Genomic DNA, 27,934 nt, shown 5'->3' on the forward strand with positions numbered 1-27,934 from the left:
AGATAAATAGGTACTGCTCTGGTGGGAAGGTAAATGGCATTTCCGTGCGCTGCTCTGGTTTGCCAGAAGCGGCTTAGTCATGCTGGCCACATGACCCGGAATCTGCGGACAAATGCTGGCTCCCTTGGCCTATAGAGTGAGATGAGCGCTGCAACCCCAGAGTCATCTGCGACTGGACCTAATGGTCAGGGGTACCTTTAAGTCCCAATGAACTCCCTGGTTCTTCCTTCTTAGCAGCTGCACATTGGACTGCACTGCACACAAATAAGCCACAGCATAGAACAACATGTTTTATTTAGACAAACTTCAGGTTCTTTTAAGAAGCACGACAAGATCGCAGAAGAGAGTAGCACAGAATATCATTTTCCATAGGTCACCTCCAACACAAAATTACTGAATTACGCATCTCTTCATCATCACTGCCTTTAAGGCAGATTACATAAGATAGCAAAATAAAGTCTGACTTGTTTAGATTGGGATCGTATGGCGTCCTGGAAGCTATAGGATACATCATCAGGGCTCTCTTTGTAAAGACAGAGGATTTGTCTGCACTCTATATTTAAAGCATTTTCATATCACGTTAACTCTTGGGATTTCCCCCAAAGAATCCTAGGGACTAGTTTCTTGAGGATGCTGAGAATTGTTAGGAGACCTTGTGTGTCACCCTCAGAGAATGACAGCTCCCAGAGTTCCCTGGGAAGAAGCGACTGCTCATTAAACCACTTTACATATGTCTTGTGGGTGTGCTGAGAGATAAAAAGTTCCAAAATCAGAGGAGAAAGGGTTTGGAACCTGATTTTAGCCTGGAGACTACATTCCCTATTGGGCAACCCTCTAGGCGCCACATCCCAGCAGTGGGTAACTCTCTGTGCTTTGGATACAGCCCAGCAACGTTCTTCTGCATGTACATCTCTCCATCCAACCAAGGAGGAGGTGTTATTACAGTTCAAAGCAAGACACCCCAGCCAGGCAAATGAAAACTCAAGGGGAGAGTGAAGCAGCATCAGTGAGCAGTGGGGCCTGGGGAGGAGGTATGGCCTGTGTTAAGCCCCCCAAGGGCCAGCAGAGAGGCCTGGAGGGCCACATCTGACCTCATGGCCTGTGGGTCTCCACTCCTGCAATACTGGACCTTCTGCTCCTTCTGCAGACACCCTGAAACAACTGGTATCAGAAGCCTAATGAAGGACCCAGTCCAGCAGTGAAGCTGTGCTGACCTCCCCCACCCCCAAAGCAGGAGAGTGATTCAGGAGCTGGTCTACCACACACACACACACACACACACACACACAACTGCCCCAGGGATGCAAGTAAAACTGTTTAACAATAGGGGAAGGTGCTAAAGGGAAGGAGGAGCACAGGAATGTGTCTCCATTGCCACTCCTGCCTTGCCAGAGAGTCTGGATTCCCAGCAGCAGCAGTTCCTGGACCTCACCTGTAAACCTCTTAAAATATCCACTTCAATCAAAAACCAATAAGCCAATAAGGCACAGCAAAGATGTGTCAGTTTTAAACTTTATCACCTCAAGAATTGAAGGCAATTTGAAAGAGGGATTGGCACTCATGGTCCGTAAACTCATTGCACATATGACCTAGGCTAAATAGGTTTTGTAGGGTTTTATGCTTTTGAAAACTTGCCAAACCTCTTTGACCAGAGGTGACAATGGGGGCAAAAGAAGCATCTGAATATCTTGTGGGAAGTGAACCTTTTTCAAAACACTTTTAGTTCTTTTAGAGACTGTTTTCTCTTTCCAACTTAACTTGCAAAGGAGGAACTGCACTAAATTAAGCAAGGTTTCAAACAATGTTCACAAAAATTATGGGAAGGTCATTATAAAAAGACTGATCATTAAGTACACTCATACATTTGGGATGTGGGATTGCTGTGGAAGATCTGCCTGAGCTCTCCGCACAAGACCCACAAGCCAGCATATACTGCGCTTTCTGCATGCCAGTTGTGACTTGGGATAGTGAGATGCATATTGTGGGATAGCTGGACTCGGGGGCATCCATAAAGTTCAGGAAGGGCTGCATGAACATTGTCATCTGCAGCTCCTTCTGCTTGTGAAGTTCTCTCTTATTCAGTCAGATCTCTTGCACATAACATGCTCTTTCCTGTCTTGGAAAATAATGTTACACAACTCTGCATCATATGTACGTCAAGACTGTGACGCTAAAAGTGAGTTGGAAAACTGCTGCCTTTGCAGTGGTAGCTTCTAAAATAAGAGCTCAAAAGCTACAGCTTGATCAGTATTGCCTATTCTGACTTGCCGTGGCTCTCCAGGCTTTCAAGTAGAGGTTTCCCCTCGCCCCATTCTGAGATGCCAGGAATGGAATTTAGGACCTTTTGCATGCAAAGCATGCACAACTCAGCTATGGGCTTTCCCCCATGATATGTGTGTCATGTCTGAAAAGTATGAGTTGCATTTTGATTTTTCTAACTATTTGGCTAGTAGCTCTGGAAGTGGAAGCAATGTGAAAAGCAATCCCAAGACTTGTTGTGCCAGCACACAAGTGCTTAGGATGGAGCGTATCAACAAGCCCAGTGCAACTTCTGACACCTGTGCTGCATCTGTTGAAGCCTGGCTTTCCAGTATTACATTTTGGTTCTGAGGAACCATGCTCCAACTCTCATTAATAAATAAAATAAAATATACAGGGTGGAAGGAAAAATAAAACAAAATATGAAGTGGGTTATTATAAATAGGATTTGGGGGACCAGCTTTGTTCAACAAAGCTCCATCTTCTCAGCCTCTCCTAGGATAGTTCAGACATGCCGAAGTATGTATATCCATGGTCATAATTCACTCTAGATAAGTCCGTCACATTGACAAAGATGGCATGACCTTCCTGGAGCTCAACAACTCTCCCTACATGAATTGACTGCAGGCTGCACAGATCGTCTGATGTGCCGTGAGTCCCCACTCCTTTCAACAGCAGCTGATCTGCCTCTGATGGAAGGTTCAGATATACGTAGAGGCTGAATGATGCATGCGTCTCTGGCTTGGTGCAAAAGGCAACCTGGGAATAAATATAGTACCGTCCTCTTTTGCCAACTTTGATTTTCCCATCTTGGTATGAAAATGTGTCATTATCCATTGGAGAATAGGGTGGCCTTTTCCACTGCAAAACTGTGGGGAAGAAAATATAGGCTATATTTATTCGAGGAGCATTTCTATCAGCACTGCTGGGCAAGTTCGTGCTTACCATTTCAGCTCTATAGCTCACTTCTCTCTCAGCCTCATGCTAATCTCCTCTGTATTGTTTCAGTTTTAGCATATGGGCTGATAAAGTGAAGACATCCCACTCAGTATCACAATAATGTCCACTATTCCCAGACAGAGATATGTTGTCTCTAGGGATGGGCAAATCTTGTCATAAGGACATAGGAAGAGCCTGCTTGGATTAAGCCCATGGCCCATCTAGTCCAGAATCTTTCCCCCACCATGGCCACCCAAATGCCTCTGGGAAATGGGAAACCCAATGACCCCAAGCACAAGAGCACTCTCCCATTCTGTGGTTTCCAGGAACTGGGATTCAGAAGCATCACTGCCTCTGACCACAGAGGCAGAGCAGAGCCATCCTGGCTAGTAGCCGTTGATAACCCTCTCCTCCAAGAATTGGTCACTGCCTCCTGCAGGAGTAAGTTCCATAGTTTAACTGTGCACTGTGTGAAGGAGGACTTTTCTATTTTCTGTTCTGTATCTCCCAACATCCAGCTTCATTGGATGCCCACGAATTCTCGCTGAATTACTAAATGGGGCTAATTTCAAGAGTTCAGTGGGTAGAAGCTGACCCAAATTCCTCGTGAAGTATTTTCCTCTGTATTCAATGCTGAATGCATATTCAATTTCTCACATGAACAGAAAGAAAAGGAGAGGAAAGTGTTGCTCACTTTGCTCTTTCCGTCCCTCAAAAACCACACACTCTCCTCCACGTGGGTATGAGTGATAGACTATCACAAACCCTCACTCCTCACCTCTCTTGCTGCCCTTCCAGCCAGCCAGATGGATGCTCGCAGCTTGCCTTTTGTCACCTGGAAGAGAAACAGCCTCCATATGACTTTGCCCATGTTCATCTCATTTCAGGGCCATCATGCATGCAGGAAGGTGCCCTATACCAGGGGTAGGCAACCTAAGGCCCGGGGGCCGGATGTGGCCCAATCGCCTTCTCAATCCAGCACGCGGATGGTCTGGGAATCAGCATGTTTTTACATGAGTAGAATGTGTGCTTTTATTTAAAATGCATCTCTGGGTTACTTGTGGGGCATAGGATTTCGTTCACCCCCCCCCCCCAAAAAAAATATATATATAGTCCGGCCCACCACATGGTCTGAGGGATGGTGGACTGGTCCACGGCTGAAAAAGATTGCTGAGCCCTGCCCTATACTGAGTCAGGCCATTGGTCTATCCAGCTGAGCATTATCTGACAGGCAGTTGCTCTCCCAAGATTTCAGACTGGTTCCCCTCCAGCCCTACTTGGAGATGCCCTTGAACATTCTGCATGCAAAGCTATAATGCTGAGCTATGACCCCCTCCTTGAATTATGGGATTGAAGGTACAACCTAGGGGTGGACAAACCGATCAGTCTGCTTTCTGTAAGTTTCTGATGTTTCCAGTATTAAATTGAGTCCCTCACATTAGCTCAATAAACAAATGCTACAACACTCAGTTGGTTAGGGCATGGTGCTGATAACGCCAAGGTTGCAGGTTTGATCCCCAAAGGGGACAGCTGCATTTTCCTGCATTGCAGGGGGTTGCACAAGAAGATCCTCAGGGTCCCTTCCAACACTCTGCGATTCTATGAACACCACCAGTCTCCTGCAGAGGAGTGGAGTGTGTGCAGCATTGGTGTCAGAGAAGTAGCCCATTTTGGTAAGCATAGGAAGCTCTCTTTTCCTGAACCAGACAATTAGTTCCTCTGGCTTAGTACTGTCAACACTGGATAGCAGTTGGCTCTCTAGAGTTTTTTTGGAGAGGGGAAGTTCCCCACCCTACCTGGAGATGCTGGGGATTGAACATGGGAGTTTCTGGGTGTGACGCAGCAGCTCTACCTCTGAGCTACAGCCCAGCAAGGATTGCACAAACAAGAAAAAGTGGCCAAGTTTTCAGAAGACCAGCTTAGCTACGATGACTCAGTCTCCACCCAGAATGTGCAGAACAGATCACATTCACATACCCTGCCTTTAAAGAGCATTTATACCATTGTAACAGTCATAGCTTCCCCCAAAGCAGGGGCAAAACTAGATTTCATTTCACTGTAGCTACAGCTCTGCCTGAAGAATCTTGGGTACTGCCACATACTCCTGACAAAGCTACAACCCTGCAGTCTTAACAAAATATATCTCCCAGGATTCTTTGGGGAACGCCGTGTGGTTTAAATGTAGGGTCTGCAGATGTGACTAAGTGCATAGCCCACCCAAACCTGAGCAACTTATACCCAACCCTCCTTCTTCAACTTGCTGCTTTGGGGGGGGGGAGAGTATGATTTGCCCCCAAATTACATCACCTCTTTTTTGGTGCTGGAGTTTTTAAAGTGTCATCTCCACCCCAGCCCTGGTGCTTCAGATTCTGCCAGGGCCCCCCTCCCCCCTTTTTTTGCTCTTTGGCCTGATTACTCTCTATTTGAGTTTTCATTTCAAGAGTTCCTTACATACCTGTTCTCTTGGCTAGGAGGCTTTCTTGTTGAATCTAGAGCAATTTAAAGAGGCAGGAGATAATATTAAAAGAATGGCAGCATCTGTGTGATACAATACATGCTTCTCCAGTTGTCAAAACCCAGGAGCAGCCAGCCAGCACTGCATCTCTGTGGCAAGCCCATTGTTACATTCCTCGCTCTCTCACCCTGAATACATTCCAAATAGGTAATTGTTTTTTCATCAGCAGATGCAAAAATGAGCTATTGTGTATCTAGACCAGCCTTCACTAACCAGCCATGGCTGTTCTGGCTGGAGCTGATGGAAGCTGTAGTTGAAAACATTTGGAAACATTTGAGTGAAGGCTGTTCTAGATACTTTCATGTATCCCCTCCCTTCTGAAATACAACCGCTTTCTCTCTGCCCACTTGCTGAAAAGTTTGATTCACACATTGGGCATCATCTTTCACTTTGCCACAGCTTTCAACTTCTCCTCTGTGGTTGTCCATCATCTCACCTCAGGCCCTTCATTTCTATGCAGCATCCCAAAGCTCTTATCACATGACCCCCCTCCTCAAATTCTTACACGGCCTTTGTTGTTCTCTCCTGGAACTAGGAAAGTTTCTTTTTCCTTCCTTGTCTTTGTTAACCCCTCCTTCAGGTGACATTCAGTTTGGCCACCTCCATTGCCCTCAGCTGCCCAGAAGATTCTGCTTTGCCTATTTCTCACTGGCTGCAAAAAATAAACCCTTGTGTGTGGCAGAGCTACTGCTTACAAAGCAGATTTTCAAAAAGAAAGACAAAAGATTTTGCTTTTCTTGACTTTGCATGGTTAAAATGCTGGGAACAAGTACAGGAATGACTCAACAAGCTGAAGTAAAAATGAGGGTGCGAAAACGCAATGGGCATATTCTAAGAAGAAGCTGAGACACTGCAGGTTTCCTTGCTCATTAAAACACATAAGGAGCTAATTTTAGAATTGTCAACTTTCTCTCTCTGACAGAGATCCTGCGCATTTTCAGCTGCCTGACTGGTATGCATTCTGCAAATGGCGCTTTTCTGCATTATTAATTTAAAAACATGTCTCAACAGCTTAATATTTTGAAATCTAAGCCGTGCACCCTCCACCCCACCTCAATAAAACAGGATCATAAATAACAGGGTACAATATTGTTGGTCAGTGAAAGCTTGTGCAAAAAGACATCTGAAGCAACTCAGGACATAGGAAACACCTTTTACTTAGTCAAACTGCCTATCCATCTTGCTCAGTGTTATCTACATTGACTGGCAGCAGTTTTCCAGGAGCTGCTCCCAGCCCTACCTGGAGATGTTGGGGATCTGAAGTGGGGCCTTCTGCAGGCAAGGCAGATGCCCTCCAAGATGAGCTTTGGCCTTTCCTGGCATCAATGAACATGTGATGCTTGCCATTGATTGTGCTTTCCCCATCACTCCATCACCTCCATGGTGGGAAAATGTTTCTGTCCATCTGTGTATGTGTGTAAGGAAGTCCCACTGAATTTAGCAGGGGCCTGATCCCAGGCAGATGTGCATAGGAACAGGCCCCCGCATTTCTGTGCATCAGACTGCTCAGGAACCATTAGCTGATTATCATTTGCTCGGGTATTGTTCTTTAAATGTATGGCATATATGCAGTCAGTGAGGACCCCTATAAAGGGGAAGGGCAGGGCTGGAGAGCAGGCAATGGGTGTGGGTAAGGCTAAAGGACTGAGCCTACCAGACCCAAAGCTTTGCATCGCCACATTCAGCCTTGCTCAACCTTTTGGTCGTATAGCAGAGAGCAAGAATGGGGAACCTTGGTCTCAGGAGCCACATGTGGCCCTCCAGGCTTTTCTGCCTGGCCCTCAGAATCCTCCCTAGGCCACATATTCCACTGGTCCTGCTTCACAATCTGAGTGTTTTTGCCTAGCTGGTCTGTGTCCTTGAACTCTGATAATGCCTCTTGTTTGCCTGGACAGAGAATATCTCTGTGTGAGTGTATATAGCACTACTGCTCAAAAGCAAAATCTGCATTCATTGCTCAGCTTACTTTTGCCCTTAGGCTTGCCCATCACTGGCATGTGGCCCTCAAAAGGCTATCCAAAAGGGAATGTGGCCCTTGGGCTGAAAAAGGTTCCCTAGCCCTGGTGAAGAAGAGCAACCCAAAGATGCTAAAATTGCTGAATGGGTTAGTCTCTTGCAGGGGAAAGAAACAGGCTTGCAACACCTGATACATTTATTACAGCACCTGCCTTCATGGATTGCAACTAAAAAGGGAGGGGGGAGGTAAAGGGACACAGGTGGCACTGTGGCCTAAAGGACTGAGCCTCTTGGGCTTGCCAATCAGAAGGTCGGCGGTTCGAATCCCCAAGACGGGGTGAGCTCCTGCTGCTCTGTCCCAGCTCCTGCCAACCCAACAGTTCGAAAGCATGCCAGTGCAAGTAGATAAATACGTACCACAGCGACAGGAAGGTAAATGGTGTTCCCGTGCACTCTGGCTTCTGTCATGGTGTCCTGTTGTGCCAGAAGCGGTTTAGTCATGCTGGCCACATGACCTGGAAAGCTGTCTGTGGACAAATGCCAGCTCCCTTGGCCTGAAACCGGAGATGAGTGCCGCACCCCATAGTCACCTTTGACTGGACTTAACCGTCCAGGGGTTCTCTTATCTTTTTTAAAAAATGAGAAGTCACTAGCTTTCACAAATAAGGAGGGAGGGTCAGTCTCATTTTGCAGAGCTTGTTGCCTATCAAAATCAACTAGACCAGTCCTGGACAGGCTTTAACCCTGTGGAGGCTGATTCACTAGGGTGAACAAGGCACTGCCCCATCAACCTCATTCTTTCCCCCTCCTGCCTGTCATCTTGCATAAAACCCAGCCCTGCTCACCAGTTTCTTCCTCCACAGTCTCAGTATTCCTACCATGCAAGTGTCCTGGAAAAACCAGGGCATCCCATTTTATATTTCAAGAGGACAGTGGCCATTTCGAACTGCAATTTCCTCCCAAAAAACGCTTTTTCAGGGCTGTGATCTCACATAGCATAAGGTTACCAGATTTTTTTCCAATGAATCTGGGGACATTTTTCAACTTCCTACTAAACAGATGGATTTTGTCAGGGGACTGATTTGTAAATCTGGGGACTGTCCCGGGAAATGGGGACGTTTGGTAACCTTAACATAGCACCCCAAAACACACAATTTTAGTGGCTTTCTTCAATGAGAAATTTCTGCATGAAATCACATGAGATCATGGTGCCCCAAATGGCCACTATCCTCTCATCAGAAAAAATGGGAAGATGGCGCACCAGTTTTTGCCTTCAATGTGTTGGAGGGTACGCAACATTCTACTTGCAGAACTCAGACAGGAAGAGACTGGCTCTGGTTCCACTTCCTGTTGGCATTCCTGCCTTCTGCTCTACCAGTTCCAATAATCACCCTCCCCCATGTCTCTTCTACCTTGCTCTTTTGATCCTGTAGTAGGTCCTGCAAGCTGCTCAATATCTTTGCGCAGTCCAGGAGGGTTGCATCACCGTCTTGTGGCTTCCGACACTTCTGTAGTCTTCTGAGGAACACAAAATCTTCCCGCAGGCTGATCTCATCTCCGACCTGGAAGATGGAATGATCACGAGAAGTCAGCTTGCCACCAGATAGCAGAACTAAGGACTCATTAGTTAGATGAGTTGATTGAAAACCCATTTCATAGGGTGCAATCCTACACATTTTATTCTATTTTAATTGGTATTTCTTACCCACCCTTTATCACAAGATCCCAAGGCAGGTTACAATAATAAAAAACAAAATAATAAAACAATTAAAATAGCTGCAGTAATAAAACAAGCTTAAAAACAGTTCCCTAAATATAATAATCAAAACAATTCCATATATGAAGACAATCAGAGGCTCCAGCTTGCAAGGGTTGATTGGGGGAGCCAACATCATGCACAATGTCAGGACATTGGGAGGAGCCAGGGGCAGAGCTGACCAGCAGCTCCTCCTCCTCCTGCCACCCTCACTCATGGGGGGCTGCTTCAACCCCCTCTCCTCTGCAACAGCAGCAGCACCAGCAGGAGGAGAATACCTCCTCTGCTCCCTGGTTTTAGGGGACATTGGGGGGTTCAGGCTGCTCCCAAAAATATTGAGGGCCCCAAAAGGGCTCGGCCCTGATGAGTTGGCACCCTTAAAGACAATACAATGCTTTTGAAGTAATTCAACCTGTAAAACAGTTCCAGTAATAGAATTGCACCCATATTAATTCAGCGTACTCCCACCAAGTAAATCTGTATAGGATTGCTCTGCAAATTGACTAAAGAGGCATTCGCAGCCAACTGAGTCATACAGTTTTCTAAATGTTAATGTGTTGTTTACATATAATTTCTTATAGAAAAATCAGGCGGCAGACAGCGTCTTGGAAGAGGCATCCTTTCCTCACTCTTACACAAGAGAGAGTATCTCTTCTAACAGTGCCATCTTATTATACCTGACTATTCAGAAGGGATTCCCACTGAGTCCAATGGGGACTACTCCCAGAGATGAAATACCAAAAAAGGAAAAGGAAAAAAAGGTCTACAACTTATTCTTGTATGCAACATCAGCAGCAAGAATAGTGTACGCTAGAAATCCGAAACAAAGAGATTCCAGGAAAAGAACAATGATTGTAGAAACTGACAGAATACGCAGAATTAGCAAGCATGACTACTAAATTAACAACTCAAAATGAAAAACAGGTGATGGGTGAGTGCGGAACTTTGGGGAATATCTACAATGATGTGACGTTAAATTTAACTTTAACAACAGTGATAGGGAAAGGGTTAAAATAGGGTGGATAAATTAATGGATATGTAGCTAAATAAGATGTATCTGAACTGCCATGGAAAGAAAGTTGGGTGGGGAAGTCTATGTGGATTATAGTAGAAGGGTTAAAATATGATCTGTAAATAGAAAACTGAGAAAAACCCATTAATAATAATGATAATAGAACAAGCATACAGAATAAGTACCCAATCAGGAAAGGTTGTTTTGTGGCTTTTTATGTTTGGAGGAAAGGCAACTAAGGGGGAACATAATGGAAGTTTGGTAGCCAAATTTCTTTTTTTAGCCTTTAAGCGTGGCAAGACCATAATTGATTGTATTGACATGGGGCTATCTGTTTAGCCCTTTTAGTGTTGGCTAGGCTCTAAAATCTTCTTGGATGTTTTAACTGTGTATTGACAAATGTATTTGTATTTTTTTCTCTGACTGACGGTCGAATAAAAAGGTTGATTGATTGATCTATAAAAAATTAAGCACAGCATGGAGAAAGTGGATAGAGAAAAGCTTTTCTCTTCCTTTCACAACACTAGACCTTGTGGACATCCAATAAAGTTTAGTTTTGGAAGATTCTGGACAGACAAAAGGAAGTCTTTCATCATGTAGCACATATTTGCTCTCCCAGGAGGCCAGGATGACCACCGATTTGGATGGCTTGAAGGCTGGTCTACTCACCAGTTACACAATGGGCCCCTGGTTCCACAGGAGGCAGTAATGGCCAACAACGTTGATGTATTTGAAAAAGCACCTGTAAGGAGCTGTCCCCCCTAGATCACTTAGCAATGGCCCTACTCATATCCTGGGGAAACTGCAGTTTACTAATTATTAACGTTTATATTCCCCCAACTCTGGTAGTGATGTATGGAAGTGAGAGCTGGACCATAAAGAAGGCTGATCGCCAAAGAATTGATGCTTTTGAATTATGGTGCTGGAGGAGACTCTTGAGAGTCCCATGGACTGCAAGAAGATCAAACACATCCATTCTTAAGGAAATCAGCCCTGAGTGCTCACTGGAAGGACAGATCCTGAAGCTGAGGCTACAATACTTTGGCCACCTCATGAGAAGAGAAGACTCCCTGGAAAAGACCCTGATGTTGGGAAAGATGGAGGGCACAAGAAGAAGGGGACGACAGAGGACGAGATGGTTGGATAGTGTTCTCAAAGCTACCAGCAGGAGTTTGACCAAACTGCGGGAGGCAGTGGAAGACAGGAGTGCCTGGCGTGCTCTGGTCCAGGGGTCATGAAGAGTCGGACACGACTAAACGGCTAAACAACAACATTCCCCCAACTAGCAAAAAAAACCGGCATTGAGGGCAAGTAGAATAGACTGGATTCTTATGTCAGGTTACTGCTAGCAGATTATCCGGGAGCAAAGGTCCTGCTGGTGGGCGACCTAAATGCAATGTTAGGGCATGATGATCCCAGTTTAGAAACTAAATACAGGCATAGAATAGGGTACCCTGATGACTCTGGCCCAGAAGTGTTCCAACTACCAAGGCAGTCAAAGGACCAACATTCAAATTTTGCCGGAGCCTGCCTCTTCAAATTCTCTAGGCAGCTAAGTTTTCATATCCTAAATGGTTGCACCAGGGGCAATATCCCCAGGAATATACATTCATGTCAGGGGCAAGAACCAGCACAAATGATTATATGTTGGCTGATAGTGAATTGCTAACAAAAATAGTGAACTTAAAAGCGCTCCCATTCTTAGAGGGGGACCATTTCCCTTTACACCTGCAGGTGTCTCCTATAAACGAGTTGCCTTTCCTGAGAACAGTATACCCTGCAGAGATCACCCCATTAGAGCAACCTGGCTGCCAAGTCAAATGGACCCCCACACTTGACTCCAAACTGAAGGAGATTCTAGCCTCTGAAAAACTCAGTACAATTTTAATTGGCTCTGGGGACCCAATTTCTGAGTATGAGAGCCTGCTCCAACAATTAAAACCCCAACTTTTTAATACCACAGAGAAAAGGCCAGCTAAACCAATAACATCAAATAAACCCTGGTTTGATGACACCTGTTTTGAGGCCAAGAGAGCCCTGCAAAATGCTTATAAAGCCACCCTGACAGCTGAAAATTCTGTCAGACAGCAAGCCTATCTGTGCCCTAAAAAAAGAGTAAAGGTAAAGGGACCCCTGACCATTAGGTCCAGTCGTGACCGACTCTGGGGTTGCGGTGCTCATCTCGCTTTACTGGCCGAGGGAGCCGGCGTACAGCTTCTGGGTCATGTGGCCAGCATGACTAAGCCGCTTCTGGCGAACCAGAGCAGTGCAAGGAAACGCCATTTACCTTCCCACCTATTTATCTACTTGCACTTTGACATGCTTTCGAGCTGCTAGGTTGGCAGGAGCAGGGACTGAACAATGGGAGGTCACCCTGTTGCGGGGATTCGAACCGCTGACCTTCTGATCGGCAAGCCCTAGGCTCTGTGGTTTAACCCACAGTGCCACCCGTGCCCCTAACTTTACTCAAAGCACCTCCTTAATAAGTTTACAGAATGGCTAGAGAATGATGATATCCTGGCAATAGAACAAGTGGGCTTCAGACCTGGAAGGTCCACGACAGATCACTGTCTAACGTTACAACATCTCATTGACAAATACAAATCAGGAGGGCAAGCCTCACTATACGCTGCCTTTGTTGATCTAAAAGCAGCCTTCAGACAGAATACATGGGATTGGCGGAGATGACTGGCAGAATCCGAGACCAGGACAAAGAGACAGTGGAAGAAGATTGGAAGAAGTTCAAAGACTATCTTAATAAACACTACAAAATTAATGAAAGCTAAAAAGATATGGGTTTAAAAATTAGTGGTTTGCAGGGGCGTTGACTAAGGAAAAAGAATAGAATTAATAAAAACTATGGGAAATATGGGAATGGATTTGCTGATAAGATAAATGAGATTAGAATACAGAAGGGGGAGGTGTGAGGAGGTCGGTGAAATTAGGTTTAGAAAATAAGGTTTGAATGTATACTTGTTTTGTTTTTGTTTGTTGGTTTTTGTATGTTTTTATTGTTGTTTGTATTTGTGTTTATATGTGTTTATTTGAAACTTAATAAATATCATTTAAAAAAATAAAATAAAAGCAGCCTTCGATACAGTCACCAGAACCAGAACTACAGGGTACCAATACAGATAGAAGGCTTCTGCTCTTAATTCAGCCACTGCATGCAAACACAGCTCTTAAGAGTAGCCGCCTAGGACACCTAACAGACCCCATTAAAACCTTCAAGGGAGTCAAACAAGGGTGCCTTTTGGCCCCTCTAGTATTCAATTTCTATTTAAATAGTTTAGTATCTGTACTCAATGACTTAGAACTCCACCCTCTGAAGCTCGCAAATCGGCATAGCTCGGTCCTGTTATATGCTGATGATGCGGTAATTTTATCTAGAACCCCCAATGGACTCAAAAGAGCACTAAGAAAGCTCACAGCATACTATGAAACTGAATGTCTCAAAATCAACTATCAAAAGACCAAGATACTCACTTTCGGGGGGAAACCAAAGCTTAGAAGCTGGGAACTCCAAGGCCATAAATTAGAACAAGTCATAAATTATAAGTATCTAGGAATGGTGGTACAGGCCTCAGGAACCAACAAACTTCACATAAACTCCATCGGGAGCTCAGTGGAAAAAACTGCACACTGTACTCTTAAATTTTTCAGAGCACAAGGGATTTTTTTTGTCCCCATGGCCCTAAAATTATACAAGGCCAAAATGTTGGCACAGCTCCTTTATTGATCCTTTCTGGGCCTGCCTTCCTCTGCTTTCTCGCTCCTTGAAAGAGTTCAATCCAAACTCTTTAGAGCTCTCCTACAAGTCCCCACATGTGTTTCAAATGCATGGGTTAGACTAGAAACGGGGATGATGAGAGTGGAGGCTTATATCTGCCTAACATCAATCTAAAAATGGCTGACATTGAATCTGCTCCCCCGAGGAATAGCCCCACTGATCCTCTGTGACCAGTTCCAGTCAGGCTGGCAGACAGCAGTCCTGAACACCCTTTAGAAACTGGTTTTTGCCCCTCAAGCCCTTCTAAGTCTGGGGTTGGGCCAGGCAAAAGCTACGATCAGGCAAAGAATCATAGACAGCGAGAGACAACAGGACTGCTCAAGGTGCCCCGACTATAAAATTGGAGAAATCAAGATATACATAGCCGCACCAGCAGCATATCTCTTCTTTCTCGTATCCAAAAATGCAAGAAGGGCTTTTACACTCACCAGAAGCTTGGCTCTGCCCTCACCGGTCCTGGAAGGAGCCTTTTAAAAAGTCCCATATGCTCAGAGACTTTGCGCCTGTTCATTGGGGGAGATAGGAAGCCCAGAGCACTTGTTCTTTAGATGTCCCTTTTATGAAGAGGCACGTAGTGAGACCATTGATCCCCTGCTGGTGAGGCTCGCTGACCTTCCAGAAAAGCAAAAATTTGACCTTTTCCTGTTAGGCAAAGATTATAAGACGACCCAGATGGTCGCCAGATTCTGTGTACAGATCTGTAGGCACAGACCATCCCCCGACCCAAACTAGTTCATTAAGAAAATCCTCAAACTCGGTTCCATGGGTGACTCAGCTCTCTGCAGTAGTTTATCTTAAAGTTTTAAGTGTCTATACGCTTATCTCATTTATAAATTTTAAATTTATTGTTGTACATTGTTTTAAACGTTTGCTTTCCTTCTGGGATTGTACCCCCAAGTGTGTTTTATAAGCTGGTCTCTGACCGTAATAAATTATCTATCTATGTATTTGAAAAAGGATTAGACAGATCAATGGAGGAGAAAGCCATCCATGGCCACCATGGCTAGGCTATGTTCTGCTTCCACAGATGGAAGCAGTATTGCTTTTGAATACCAGTTTCTGGAAACCACAGGAGGGGGGAGCACTTTTGAGCTTATATCCTGCTTGTAAGCTTCCTGCAGGCATCTGGTTGGTCACTGTGAGAAGAAGGTGGTGGGTTAGATGATCCATTGGCCTGACCCAGAAGGCACTTTTTACGTTGGTAGGTATAGGATTGCAGCTGAAGATGGCACCAGATGCAACACACACAGGCATCATCAATTTTCAGACTCTAAAACATGGATGGGGAACCTCTGACCCTCACTGGGGTACAATGCCTATCATCCCTCATCAATTACCATGCTAGTAGGAGCTGGTGGGAGTTGGATCCCAACAGCATTTAAAAATAAAATGTGTCCTTTCGCTGCAAATGTATACAAATGGTTGGACAGTGTTCTTAAAGCTACCAGTATGAGTTTGACCAAACTGCGGGAGGCAGTGGGAGAAAGGAGTGCCTGGCGTGCTCTGGTCCAGGGGTCATGAAGAGTCGGACACGACTAAACGACTAAACAACAACAACAACAACAAGAGCAGCAGGGTATTTGTAAAAGGACTTTTGAACAGTCCCACACTTTGTTTTGAAATCCTGACAACTGGAGCTTCAAAGTCCAACATTGTCTGATGCTGTAGTGGCATCAGGTGACTGACAGGTGGGATGCCCCATCCGTCTGTTAACATTGGCCCAGAAGGGGTGGGGACATAAGAATCTGGTAAGATAAGAAGCCAGCAAAGATTCCCATCTCTGATCTAGATGCAATCAGTTCTCCAGGATTCCAGGCAGGGGACATTTCCAGCATTTATCTGGAGGTGCTGATAATTGCTTTTCTTCTTACAGCTTAAACAACAACACATATACAACAAAATAGCAACTATGATATGGCACAGAATGAAGCCATTATGTAGAACACAAAAAAGAGAGTCCAGATTATCCAATCCAACACAATGAAATAAAAATAGCACAATCTCACAAATCAAACCAGCCAAAGGATTTCACATGTTGTAGTAAGTCCTCTGTTGTCTGTCTTGTTCATGTTTAATAAAACAGCACCATTCTGCCAAGAATTTGTCTGTGGCTTTTTTTAGCTTCTACCACTCCCGTGCCATTTTTAGCTTATTCTTAAGCTTTTCTTTTAAAGCAAACTGCCACACCTTTCAGTACCATGACACAAGACTTGCCCCTTCCAGCCTCTTCCAAAATCTGGGGATCAGCAACATGGCTGCTACCCAGACCCTGAGACCTTTTGCATGCAAAGCAGTGCACTGAACCACAGTTGTCCCCCTAAAACATAATGTGAATTAATAGCACCAACCAAATTTGAAGTGATTTCACAATGGAAATGCCTCTAGGTAACACCTGTTAATGGAGGGGAGGGTCATTTGGCAAAGGTGGGAAATGCTTATAGTGGGCAAGATATCTGCGTAAATTACAGTGGCTTCACACCCTAATTTCAGACATGAGACTGATCTACACTGGGCAGTTATAAAGTTAAAAGTGTGTTATAAAAATGTGACACCCGACTGGGAAATTGCCAGAACCAGATGGACTATCAGCTAAATGTTATCATATATTATATAAACAATTATCAATACCATTACAGGAAGTAAAGATGAAATTTTAAGACCTTGTAGGGTCCCAGAGACATGGAAAGAGGCATATATAACATTAATTCCTAAACAAGAGGCAGATCCAACTTAAATAAAAATTATAGGCCAATTTCATTATTAAATAAGGACTATAAATTGTTTGCACATATAATGGCTAACAGGATGAAAATAATCTTGAAAGAATACATTCATCATGATCAAGCAGGTTTTCTTCCAGGGAGACAAATGAAAGATAACATGAGAAATATTGATATTTTAGAATACCTGGAAGTGAGAAATGAAAAACAAGCAGCAATTATGCTTATAGATGCAGAAAAGGCCTTTGACAATGTCTATTGGGAATTTATGAAAAAAGTTCTTGAAATAATGGATTCTGGAGAAAAATTAATAAAAGGAATACAGGCAATATATTCAGATCAAAAAGCGGAATTAATTGTCAATCAGGTGGTGACGGACGAATGTAAAATACAAAAGGCAACAAGACAAGGATGTCCGCTATCACCATTGCTTTTTATTTTAGTCCTGGAGGCCTTGGCGAGAAATATAAGAGCAGAAGAAAATACCAAAGGAATTAAGGTAGGGAAAAACTCATATAAACTGAGAGCATATGCTGATGACCTGATTATTACAGTGGAAAAACCAAAAAATTCTCTCCCTGTGCAGGAGTTTGGGCAAGTTGCTGGTTTTAAAATAAACAAAAACAAGACTAAATTATTAGAAAAAGATAAGAAAGAGTTAACTCAAATTACAGAGACAGAGATTCACAAAAGAGCTAAATATTTGGGAATTTGGCTCTCTACTAGGAATGTTAATATCTATAAGGACAATTATGAGAAATATTGGAATGAAATAAAAAGGAATCAAAAATTTGGGGTAGAATGAATTTATCATTACTAGGAAGAATTGCGGCAATTAAGATGAATGTATTGCCAAAAATGTTGTTCTTGTTTCAGACAATTCCTGTGATAAGTAATGCAGCCTGCTGTAAACAATGGCAAAAAGATATTTCAAAATTTATCTGGAAAAGGAAGAGTCCGTTGGATTATGGCCATAGCTTGTTCATGATGAATCTGCAATCATTTGAGTTTATACTGAAATCCTGAAAAGGAAGTGGGTTTCTCTCTCTTTCTTAAACAGTCAAAACCCTTATGAGGGTTGGATTAAGGGTGAGTGTGAGCTATCAGGGCACCTATGTTTCTGTATGGCAGGGGCACAGCCGGCCCAAGACATTTTGGCACCTGAGGCTAACCACAAAATGGTGCCCCCTCTCCCTGTCAGGGAAGAAGGGGCAAGTGAAGATCTACATCAGCAACAAGCGGGGAATAATGATCTACATCAGGATCTGCCGCCCCTGTGTAAACCACAGATTAGGAAATATCCCATCAAATCCAAAAGGGTGACAATGTGCTTGAAGGCAAGGAGAAAGCTTCCATCAGAAAACTGGAGCCTTGCAAAAATTAAAAGAAACCGAAGTAGTCATATTTAGCACATAAGAAGAATGGGGGGAAATCCATAGTAGGGCAGTTCCTTGCTAAGGGCCAACAAAATAATGAGGATGCTTTCAAGTTCTCCAGAACTCACCACCAGTCAAAGCAAGGAATGAAGACAGAATTGGATTGTTGTAAAAAATGGTCCTTTAGGTACCCTAAGCTATTGAGGGCTTTATGGCTATAACACCATGACAGTTTCTTCCTCCCACCTCCCACCCCCCCACCCCACCTGCCAAAAATAAAAATAAGCAAAAATCCTGCTTTGCTCAACAGCCAGCCTGATAAAGAATTTTGGAGAACTCAAAAGCTTGGTCACACATTTTGGTGGGCCTCAAGAGGATAATTGCCTGCACTGCGGATTTTAGACTTGCCCAGATGTGTAGGAGGCAAACAAACTAACAAAAGAATTTGAGAAGCATTCTTTTCTTTTTCTTTTTTTAATGACCACCACTAAACATTTATTTAAATATGTGAAAAACAGGAAATCATTCAGGGAGGCAGTTGGACTGTTACATGACAAAGGAGTGAAAGGCATGCTAAAGGAAGATAAGGAGGTTGCAGAGGAACTGAATGAATTCTTTGAGTTTTTCTTCACTATGGAAGATTTTCACACCGCCCACCTCAACTGATATATATATATATATATATATATATATATATAGGAAGGATGTCTAAAGAACTGAGGTAGACAAAGATGACAAAGGATGGAATTTAACGGCTCAGAGACAGATTAAAAATAATAAAAGTCACAGAGCCCAGATGGTATCTATTCAAGAGTTCTTAACCCAAATATAAACTGCTGATTTTCTAATCATGTGGTATGGGAACCGTACCTACAGGGCTGGACTAGAACCTGGGATACAAGGGTTCAAATCCCAACTCAGCCATGAAGCTCATTGGGTGACCTTGGGCCAGTCACTTAGCTTAGCCTATCTGGGAGGGTCGTTATGGAGATTAAATGGGGGGGGGGACCATGCATCCCACCTGGAGCTCCTTCAGGGGGAAAGGTAGGATATAAATGCATTAAATCAATCAATAAATAAATTGGTATCAATATTAGAGGGCTGCACTTGGAAGGTAGCCAGCACAACGCCGTTTTTTTTAAAAAAAGAGAAACATTGCTGGCTGGTTAAGTAGCTTAACCCCTATTAAATGGTTGGGAAGTATTATTTAAAAATTAGTTTGACTTCACTGCAAAGACGCGCTCCTCAATTGTCTCCTGAGACAGACAGATGCCAACCATATTATTAAAGATAAAACTGTTAAGCATGTTGAAGAACAAGTCTTATTGCAGAAGAATTAGTATGGCTTCTGCAAAGAGAAGTCCTGCCTCATCAACAATCTGCAGCCTTTTTTTTATATGTAGGTGTTGAGGAATGATTTGTTAGATTTTATACCAGGTGATCCCTCATTAGTTGTTCCTGAGCAAATTTAGTAAGAGAACAGAATGTCTTTTGAAAGGGGTAGAGAGGCTGATTCATTTATCAAGTCCTAAATGACTTGGGAGCTAAACACAGTGGAGTAGCATGGGGGGCAAGGAAGGTCATAGCCCCGGGCAAAGAATACTGAAGGGGGCTTAACCAGATACTCCCATGACAGGCTCTGTCACCAAGACCACGTGGCTGCCACCTTCTGGAGCCATGGGAACATGAGCTTTGCCCGGGCTGGGCCTTCGGGGCTGTGCAGTGGCTTCTTCCCCATGCGGCCAGCAAAGGGACACTTGCTCCTGGGCGGAACTCCTGCTGGCCAGAGCCCAGCCCTGGCCCACGCTGGCCCTCCCCCTGGGGCCTCTCTCCTGGTATGTGTCTTTAGGCAAGGTGCAAACCCCCACTCAACCAGGACCTGCCAGTGCCCATCCTCGCACTGTGTGGCCAAGGAGAGGCAGACAGGCAGGAAGGGCTTCGCTTGGCGTCTCAGCCTGTTCTCTGTCACCCTCCGTGACAGGAACACCACCACCACTCCCCCCACCTGAGATCTTGCCAGGCGAAGAGGGTGAATGTGGCAACTGGCATGGAACCTCCATGAGGAATGGCTGGCCAAGGTGTACAGCAAGGTCCACCTGTTGCCTACCACGCAATGCCATAAGGAGATTAGAGGGAGCGATCATTGCCTTGCCCCGGATGCTGCCAACCCATGGTATGCCACTGGCTAAACATATACCTCTTCACTAGGGATGGCAGAAGAAATTCAGTTCAGTACATATTTAATGGTGAACCTGCCTAATCCACACTTTCTGACACACAACCAGCCTTTGAAATTCGTACTTCTCTGAAATTTATGACACAATTCTCTGACAAACCAATGCTTAAAATATAAGTGTGCAGGAAAAATACAGATGTTAGTGAAAATGACATACTGACATTTCATTATATAGGGGAAAATTGCTTGCTAAAATGTGTACATTAGTCAAAATTGCATACAAAAATGTGTTTTCAGATAAATTCACCCTAAAATGCTGGTGAACTTTCATGAGGATTAAAAAAACAAAAACAAATTGCAAATTGCTGCAGAAATATGATTTTAAGAATGGAAAACGTGAAAGCAGGAGAACTGAAAGTGACAGATCCACCCCTAGTCTTTATTCAGGCTATTGAATGTGGCTGGTTTATTTCAGAGAAATGCCCCCCTATTGTACCATCTCGTTTTGTTTTGTACCACCATTATGTATAAGCAATGTTTATAAACCTCCCTGAGTTAGGGATTTCAGTTTCCTGTGTTTCCAATCCTACATTTACTTCTACACGTCTCTAAATCAGTTTGCAAATTTATTTATTTTTAAAGGTCCTTGTGATAATCCATCAAAATTTTAGTGTGAATTTCCCCAAACAGGCACAGTTTTTGTATGCAACTATGCTTAATGTACACATTTTTTGAACAGCAATATCCCCACATATAATGCATTCTTAAATGTTTTCTTTTCTTTTCTAATATATGCATTTTAAATGTGCACTTCAATAGACATACCTGGGCTGGAGAACTGCGTCATAAAATTCAGATTGAAAAGGGCGGCTGTGATCCTCTTCACATATTGTTTCAGAAAGTGTAAATTGCAAAGGTTGGCCTTTATATGCAAACTGAATCAAATTGCTCCCCCATTCCTCCCCTCATCTTGCACGGGATAGAAGCATAGTACAGAACTCCAGAACTTAATTCGTTCTGGAGGTCCATTCTTAACCTGAAACTGTTCTTAACCTGAAGCACCACTTTAGCTAATGGGGCCTCCTGCTGCCGTTGCACTGCCGGAGCACGATTTCTGTTCTCATCCTGAAGCAAAGTTCTTAACCCGAGGTACTATTTATGGGTTAGCGGAGTCTGTAACCTGAAGCATCTGTAACCTGAAGCATCTGTAACCCGAGGTACAGAAATATTTTTAATGTTTAATATTTTTATCTCTATAGAGCAAGCTTTTCTCCTCTCCACAGTCTGTCTCCAGCTTTCCCTAAATGGCGCCATCAGAGTAAGACTTTGGGGCAGACATTGTGGTCTGCAAACAGCAGAATGAGCAAAAAGGGCCCCCAAGTGCAACAGACACATCATGTTTTGAGGTAAGTAAAGCACTTGTTTTAAGTACGTGAACTTAAAGCAGTCTTTTGACCACCCAAAATGTGATTAAAATCAGCATGTAAAATTACCACAGCAGACCACTGCTTTCTCCAGTGGGTTCTCACAGTTGCCACTGCAGTGCCCCCATTTATGAGAACCGGCTGCTGGTGATGATCCACCTGCTGATGCCCAATGTTCCAGTCAGCCATTCTGCCTGTGAGCACAGAAGTAACTACTTCATGTCCTGGAACACAGAGCTCGTTCCCTTGGGATGCTTGGAACTCCTGGTGGGTCTTTCTCTGGTCAGAGTCACACGAGAGAGTTGAAAGAGGTGGGTTAGAAGCACAAGAATAGGGATGCCAGCTTCAATTTCTCATTTTTCCAATCTTAAGTCCTTCACATTTCCATATCAGTTCACATTTTTTAAAAAGACTTTATGGAAATTCTGAAGCGTTTTGGTGCAAATTACTCCAAACAGCCACATTCTTGAACGCAGTTTTGTCTAATGTACATGTTTTTGCAAAGCAATTTCTCCTAATATAATGCATATTTATATGCAATTATTTACTAATAAATGCACACTTTGCCTGAGCATATGTACACATTACTTAGCTGGAGAACTACATTGCAAAATTCAGAGAGTGTTTCAGAAAGTGCAAACAAGGTAGGTTTGCATTTAGCTGCAAACCAATTTAATTTCTCACCGGTCCTTACCGAAGGTCTTCAGAAGTGCCCTGCCATAATTGCAAAAGACTGGAAAGGTGAAAATGGACGTTCAGTACAAAAATGGGCATCCTTTTATCTGGCCAAACACTTTGGCAAAGAAACTGAACAAACAAATATACAAGAAAGACTTTGCAGCTTTGCAAAATAATGTTTTTATTCAATAGACTAATAAGCAAAGTGGCAAGGGCTTATTCCATCCCTGGATGGTTAAGTCCAGTCACAGACACATGGCTCACTATAGACTGATACGCTATTATGCCATTGCTGTATAGCTCAGTTGGTTAGAGCGTGGTGCTGATAATGCCAAGGTTGCAGGTTCAATCCTTGTTTGGAACAGCTGCCTATTCCTGTGTCTCAGGGGGTTGGACCAGATGATCCTCAGGGTCTGTTCCAATTCTATAATTCTATAATAAATAAGAGGCAATACTTCTATACTCATGAAGTGAACTAAGATTTCTTCTCCACCTACACTCGGAGAGGGAAAAATGATGTACCACACCCTTTCCTAAAAATAAAGAAATAAATGCTTTGGTATGTGTTTGTTTTTTAAGTGCCCTGTTGAATCAGACCAAGGGCCTATCTATTCTAGCCTTCTTCCAGCAAGGACCTGCCAGATGTCTCTTAACAGCTCACAAGTAAGAGCAGGAAGTCAAAACCCCTTCATCTGCTGTGACTACCTAGGAACTGGTATTCAGGGGCAGACTGCCTCTGATCATGGAGGTTTTACCTCGTAATGGGAATTGTGTGTGTGTGTGTGCGCGCGCGTAGGCAAGGTGGAGGAATTGTGTTTGGGGCTGCAAAGTGTGAGGAGGGTGTAACCCTTTCCTCCTCTGCCTTATCAGTTTGCATTTTTTAAAGACTTTATGAAAATTCATAAGCATTTTAGTGCAAATTTCTGCTAACAGGCACATTCTCAAATGCAGTTTTGCCTAATGTACATGTTTTTGCAAACAATTTCCCCATAATACAACAGAGTTTTCTGCATTGTTTTCACAAATATACTGCTTTTTGTGCAGAGAGCTTGGTTGAGGAACTGCACCACAAAACTCAGGAAAGTGCCCAATATCGAAGGAGTGCTTTGTTTCATTTTGCTCATGTGTTTGGGATGTGCAGATGAGGCAGTTTTGCATTAAAATGTGAAGAAGAGAAATAATCACTAGTCCCTAAATACAAATGTCATGTTCAGCACTGTGTGAAACCTGGCCCCAATATTTATCTATTTAAAAGCATTTATATACAGCTTAATATTTCAACAATCTCTGAGTGATGGTGAGAGCCATTGATATGCTCCCTTTCCCCCATTAATTTATCCAATCCCCCCCCACACACCCTGAAAGCTAAGAACATGAGCACAACCTGTTAGATCAGGCCAAAATCCCATCTAGTCTATCATCCTGGTCAACTAAGTGAAAGTGAGACCTGCACTCAACAGCACTCCCCACACTTGTGAGCATTAGGGCACAATGGGCCCATTCACCAAAGGATAGCTGTGGGCAGGATTCCTGCATTGTAAGGGTTTGGACTAGATGACTTCTGGGGTCCCTTCCAACTCTGCAGTTCTGTGATTCTAGGCTTCCTAGCAACTGGCATGGGGGGGGGACATACACCCTCCAATGCAGGAGATGGTACATAGCCATTGTGCATGAAGTGTTGTATCCCCCAAGCTTGTGGACCTTCCAACTCAGACTGGACAGCCACTCTCCTTACTGAACTTCAGGCACATGGTGAAGATTTTCTGATACCAGCAGGCATTTAAAGGAAGTGCTCAGGATTATATTATTTTTCCGTTATTTATTTATACTATTTTTATACTGCTCTTTATCCAAAGATCCCACCATCATAATTTACGTAGCAAAATCATAAAAGCACAATACAGAGCATAATAATACGCAGCATAAGGATAAAATGATCAGTGGCTCAGAGTGCCTTCCGTCAGCCGCGGTTGGTGACCCAGCTACGCCACTATCTGGACAGGAATAACCTAACTACTGTTGTTTATGCTCTGGTAACCTCAAGGCTGGATTACTGCAATGCGTTATATGTAGGGCTGCCTCTGAAGACAATTTGGAAACTTCAGTTACTGCAGAATTCAGCTGCCACGTTGCTCACCAGAGTAAGACAGTTTGAGCATATTACACTGATCCTGGTCTGACTGCACTGGCTACCAATTAGTTTCCAGGCCCAACTCAAAGTGCTGGTTTTGAAAGCCTTAAATGACTCAGGACTGCAATACCTCAAGGACCGCCTCTTTCCATATGAACCTACCCAGACCCTGAGTTCATATTCTTGAGGTCCTTCTTCATGTGCCTCCTCCTAAAGAGGTCCGGAGGCTGGCAACAAGAGAACAGGGCCTTCTCTGCAGTGGCTCCCTGTCTGTGAAATTTTCTCCCCAGAGATGTTCACGTGGCACCTTCATTATTTTTATTTTTATTATATATTTTGTGGTTTTATATTTTGATTTTGTTCTGTGAAACATCCTGAGACCTCTGGGTATAGTGTGATATATAAATAATAAAATAAAATAAAATAAAAAACCCATAATAACAGGGGCCCCCTCCACATAAGTATTTAACAGGCCATAGATTGCTTAACGGCCATAGGCCTGGGTAGAAAGGAATATTTTCACCTGGCAGCTAATGATATGTAATGATGGTGCCAGGCGAGCCTCTCTGGGGAGAACATTCCACAAACGGGGAATTTGGTTTTATGATTAATTTTTACTGTTGTCTTATGGTGTTAATTTATGTACACAGCTTACAAATGCTAATGAAAAACACTGGAAATCAACAAAGGTTCCTATGTGGGAACCTTACGAATGTATGGAACGTTGCTTTTTCTGAACATCTGGTCAGATCCAGACATGTAATCTGGGGTGAAGCCAAATCAGACAGTTCTGAGGCAGACTGCTTCCCATTTTCTGATTATATAAATTGGGAGAGTCATATAAGCAACTCCTCCCGCGACTCACTCCTCATTGCAGCAGTACTACGTAGACATGTCTTACATATTCAGTTACATACAGCAAGAGTCTTACATATAATAATAATAATAATAATAATAATAATAATAATAATAATAATAATTTTTATTTATACCCCAGCCTCCCCAGCCAAGGCCGGGCTCAGAGCGGCTTACAGTATATGACATATGACTCTTGCTAAATGTAACTGCATGTCTATAACATGTCTATAACCAAAAATGCGCCGTCTGTGCTTCTGTTACTGCTTACATGGTTATGTGTTAGTTTGCTTCTGCGGCAACGAAATAAAAATTATTATTTTAAGAAGGAAGAAATGCCAATGATTAAAACTCTTTAAATAAACTAACTAACTAAGTATGGCTAATAGCCACTGAAGCCTCATGAATTTGTCTGATCATCTTTAAAAACACCCAAGCTAGCAACATCACTACATTATTGAGGGAGTGAACTCAATAGTTTTGACTATGTGAAGGAGGACTTTGTCTCTTCTGAATCTTCCCAACATTCATAATCATTCATTCATTCATTCATTCCCTCCCTGCCCATCTGGCTGGGTTTCCCCAGCCACTCTGGGCGGCTTTCAACAGAACCTTAAAAACAGAATAAAACTTCAAACATTAAAAATTTCCCCAAACAGAGCTGCCTTCAGATGTCTTCTAAAAGTTAGATAGTTGTTTATTTCCTTGACATCTGATGGGCGGGCGTTCCACAGGGCGGGTGCCACTACCAAGAAGGCCCTCTGTCTGGTTCTCTGTAATCTCACTTCTTGGAGTGAGAGAACCACCAGAAGGCCATCGGAGCTGGATCTCAGTGTCTGGGTTGAACAATGGGGGTGGAGACGTTCCTTCTGGTATACTGGGCTGAGGCTGTTTAGGGCTTTAAAGGTCAGCACCAACACTTTGAATTGTGCTCAGAAACGAACTGGGAGCCAATGTAGGTCTTTCAGGACCAGTGTTATATGGTCTCAGCGACTGTTCCCAGTCACCAGTCTAGCTGCCGCATTCTGGATTAGTTGTAGTTTCTGGGTCACCTTCAAAGGTAGCCCCACGTAGAGCGCATTGCAGTAGTCCAAGCGGGAGATAACTAGAGCATGCACCACTCTGGTGAGACAATCTCCGGGCAGATAGGGTCTCAGCCTGCATACCAGATCGAACTGGTAGACAGCTGCCCTGGATACAAAATTGACCTGTGCCTCCATGGACAACTGTGAGTCCAAAATGACTCCCAGGCTGCGCACCTGGTCCTTCAGGGGCACAGTTACCCCATTCAAGACCAGGGAGTCCCACACACCTGCCTGCCCCCTGTCTAAATTCTAGCATGAGGGCTAGAGAAACATTCTGCCTCTTCACTTTTTCTGCACCACGCTTAATTCTTTATATCTCTATCACTTCTCCTCTTAGTCATATTTTTTTGAAACTAAAAAGCTTCAAATGTTGTAACCTTTTCTCAGAGGAAAATCATACCACCTCCTTGGTTCTTTTGACTGCCCTTTTCTGAACATTTTACCAGCTCTACAACATCCTTTCTGAGGTGAGGTAATGACATCATAGTATTTTTTCAGCAGCAAATTGCCCCGAATTAGCTACACATGAAGATATCCTATTATCTATCTTGATTCTCACCTTGATCCTTGGCTGGATTCCAGCATAATGAGAAAGAATGAGGGAAAAAATCTCTCTATTGACTTTCTCTACATAATGAAAAACTTTTTTATATATACGTACATCTATCACATCTGCCTGCTATTTGTTTCCCTCTGTTACATGTCCTACTCAGAGCAGACCCATTGAAATTAAACATGACTAATTGTCTTAATGCCCATCAAATTCAAGGGTCTTCTCTGAAGAGAATTTAGTTGGATGCAACTACGTGTGTTCTTTTCCCCCACCCCTGTGCATCTTCCTCCAGCTACTGGATCTCAATCTGCTGGTTTAAAAAAAGACAGCAGATCCTACAACTTGGAAGTCTTGACAACCATGGTCTGCAGCAGTAAACCCTGAAGTTGTTCTCACACTTGTGAAAACCCTTCCTTCTCAATTTGGCCCTTCACTGTCCTTACAGAGTGACACCAGAGCAAACGAGGAAGCAGCCTTACCTTGTCCACCTTCATGTGAAGATATAAGCCAAAAAGCACTGTCCCAACGAGCTGTGCGATAACGAACACTGCCATCAAGCTTGTGAAGGCTTTCATGGTGAAGCCAGCAGGTCTTGGGGTTGTTGATGGATAAGGGTCACCAGAGTCCATGTGTCTCTATCTCCTGAATTCTTGCGTCTCTGAGCCTCTTGAAAACCACCTCACTACTTACTCTGCGCAAGAGAGCAACA

General features: G+C 43.6%; 1 protein-coding gene across 1 annotated transcript; it reads right to left on the bottom strand.

Annotated features, from left to right (window-relative positions):
• Positions 1-214: 214 nt before the first annotated feature.
• CD40LG (CD40 ligand) lies at positions 215-27,934 on the bottom strand. The gene is made up of 5 exons (XM_079962936.1): positions 27,705-27,934; positions 9,082-9,231; positions 5,654-5,687; positions 3,977-4,033; positions 215-3,128 (listed from the first exon to the last, which is right to left on the bottom strand). The coding sequence occupies exons 1-5, from the start codon at positions 27,852-27,854 to the stop codon at positions 2,755-2,757; spliced, it is 765 nt and encodes a 254-aa protein (XP_079819062.1). The 5' UTR covers positions 27,855-27,934; the 3' UTR covers positions 215-2,754.

This window comes from Podarcis cretensis, assembly GCF_951804945.1.
Source record: "Podarcis cretensis genome assembly, chromosome: Z".
In the NCBI taxonomy this organism is placed as follows: Eukaryota; Metazoa; Chordata; class Lepidosauria; order Squamata; family Lacertidae; genus Podarcis; species Podarcis cretensis.

Bases quoted from the DNA above. Each gene is read 5' to 3' on its own strand.
- CD40LG (XM_079962936.1), bottom strand. From the start codon at position 27,854: ATGGACTCTGGTGACCCTTATCCATCAACAACCCCAAGACCTGCTGGC. The intron at 9,232-27,704 runs GTAAGGCTGCTT...TCCATCTTCCAG, and splicing joins TTCACATGAAGGTGGACAAG to GTCGGAGATGAGATCAGCCT. The intron at 4,034-5,653 runs GTATGTAAGGAA...TTTCTCTTCCAG, and splicing joins CCTCCTAGCCAAGAGAACAG to GTGACAAAAGGCAAGCTGCG.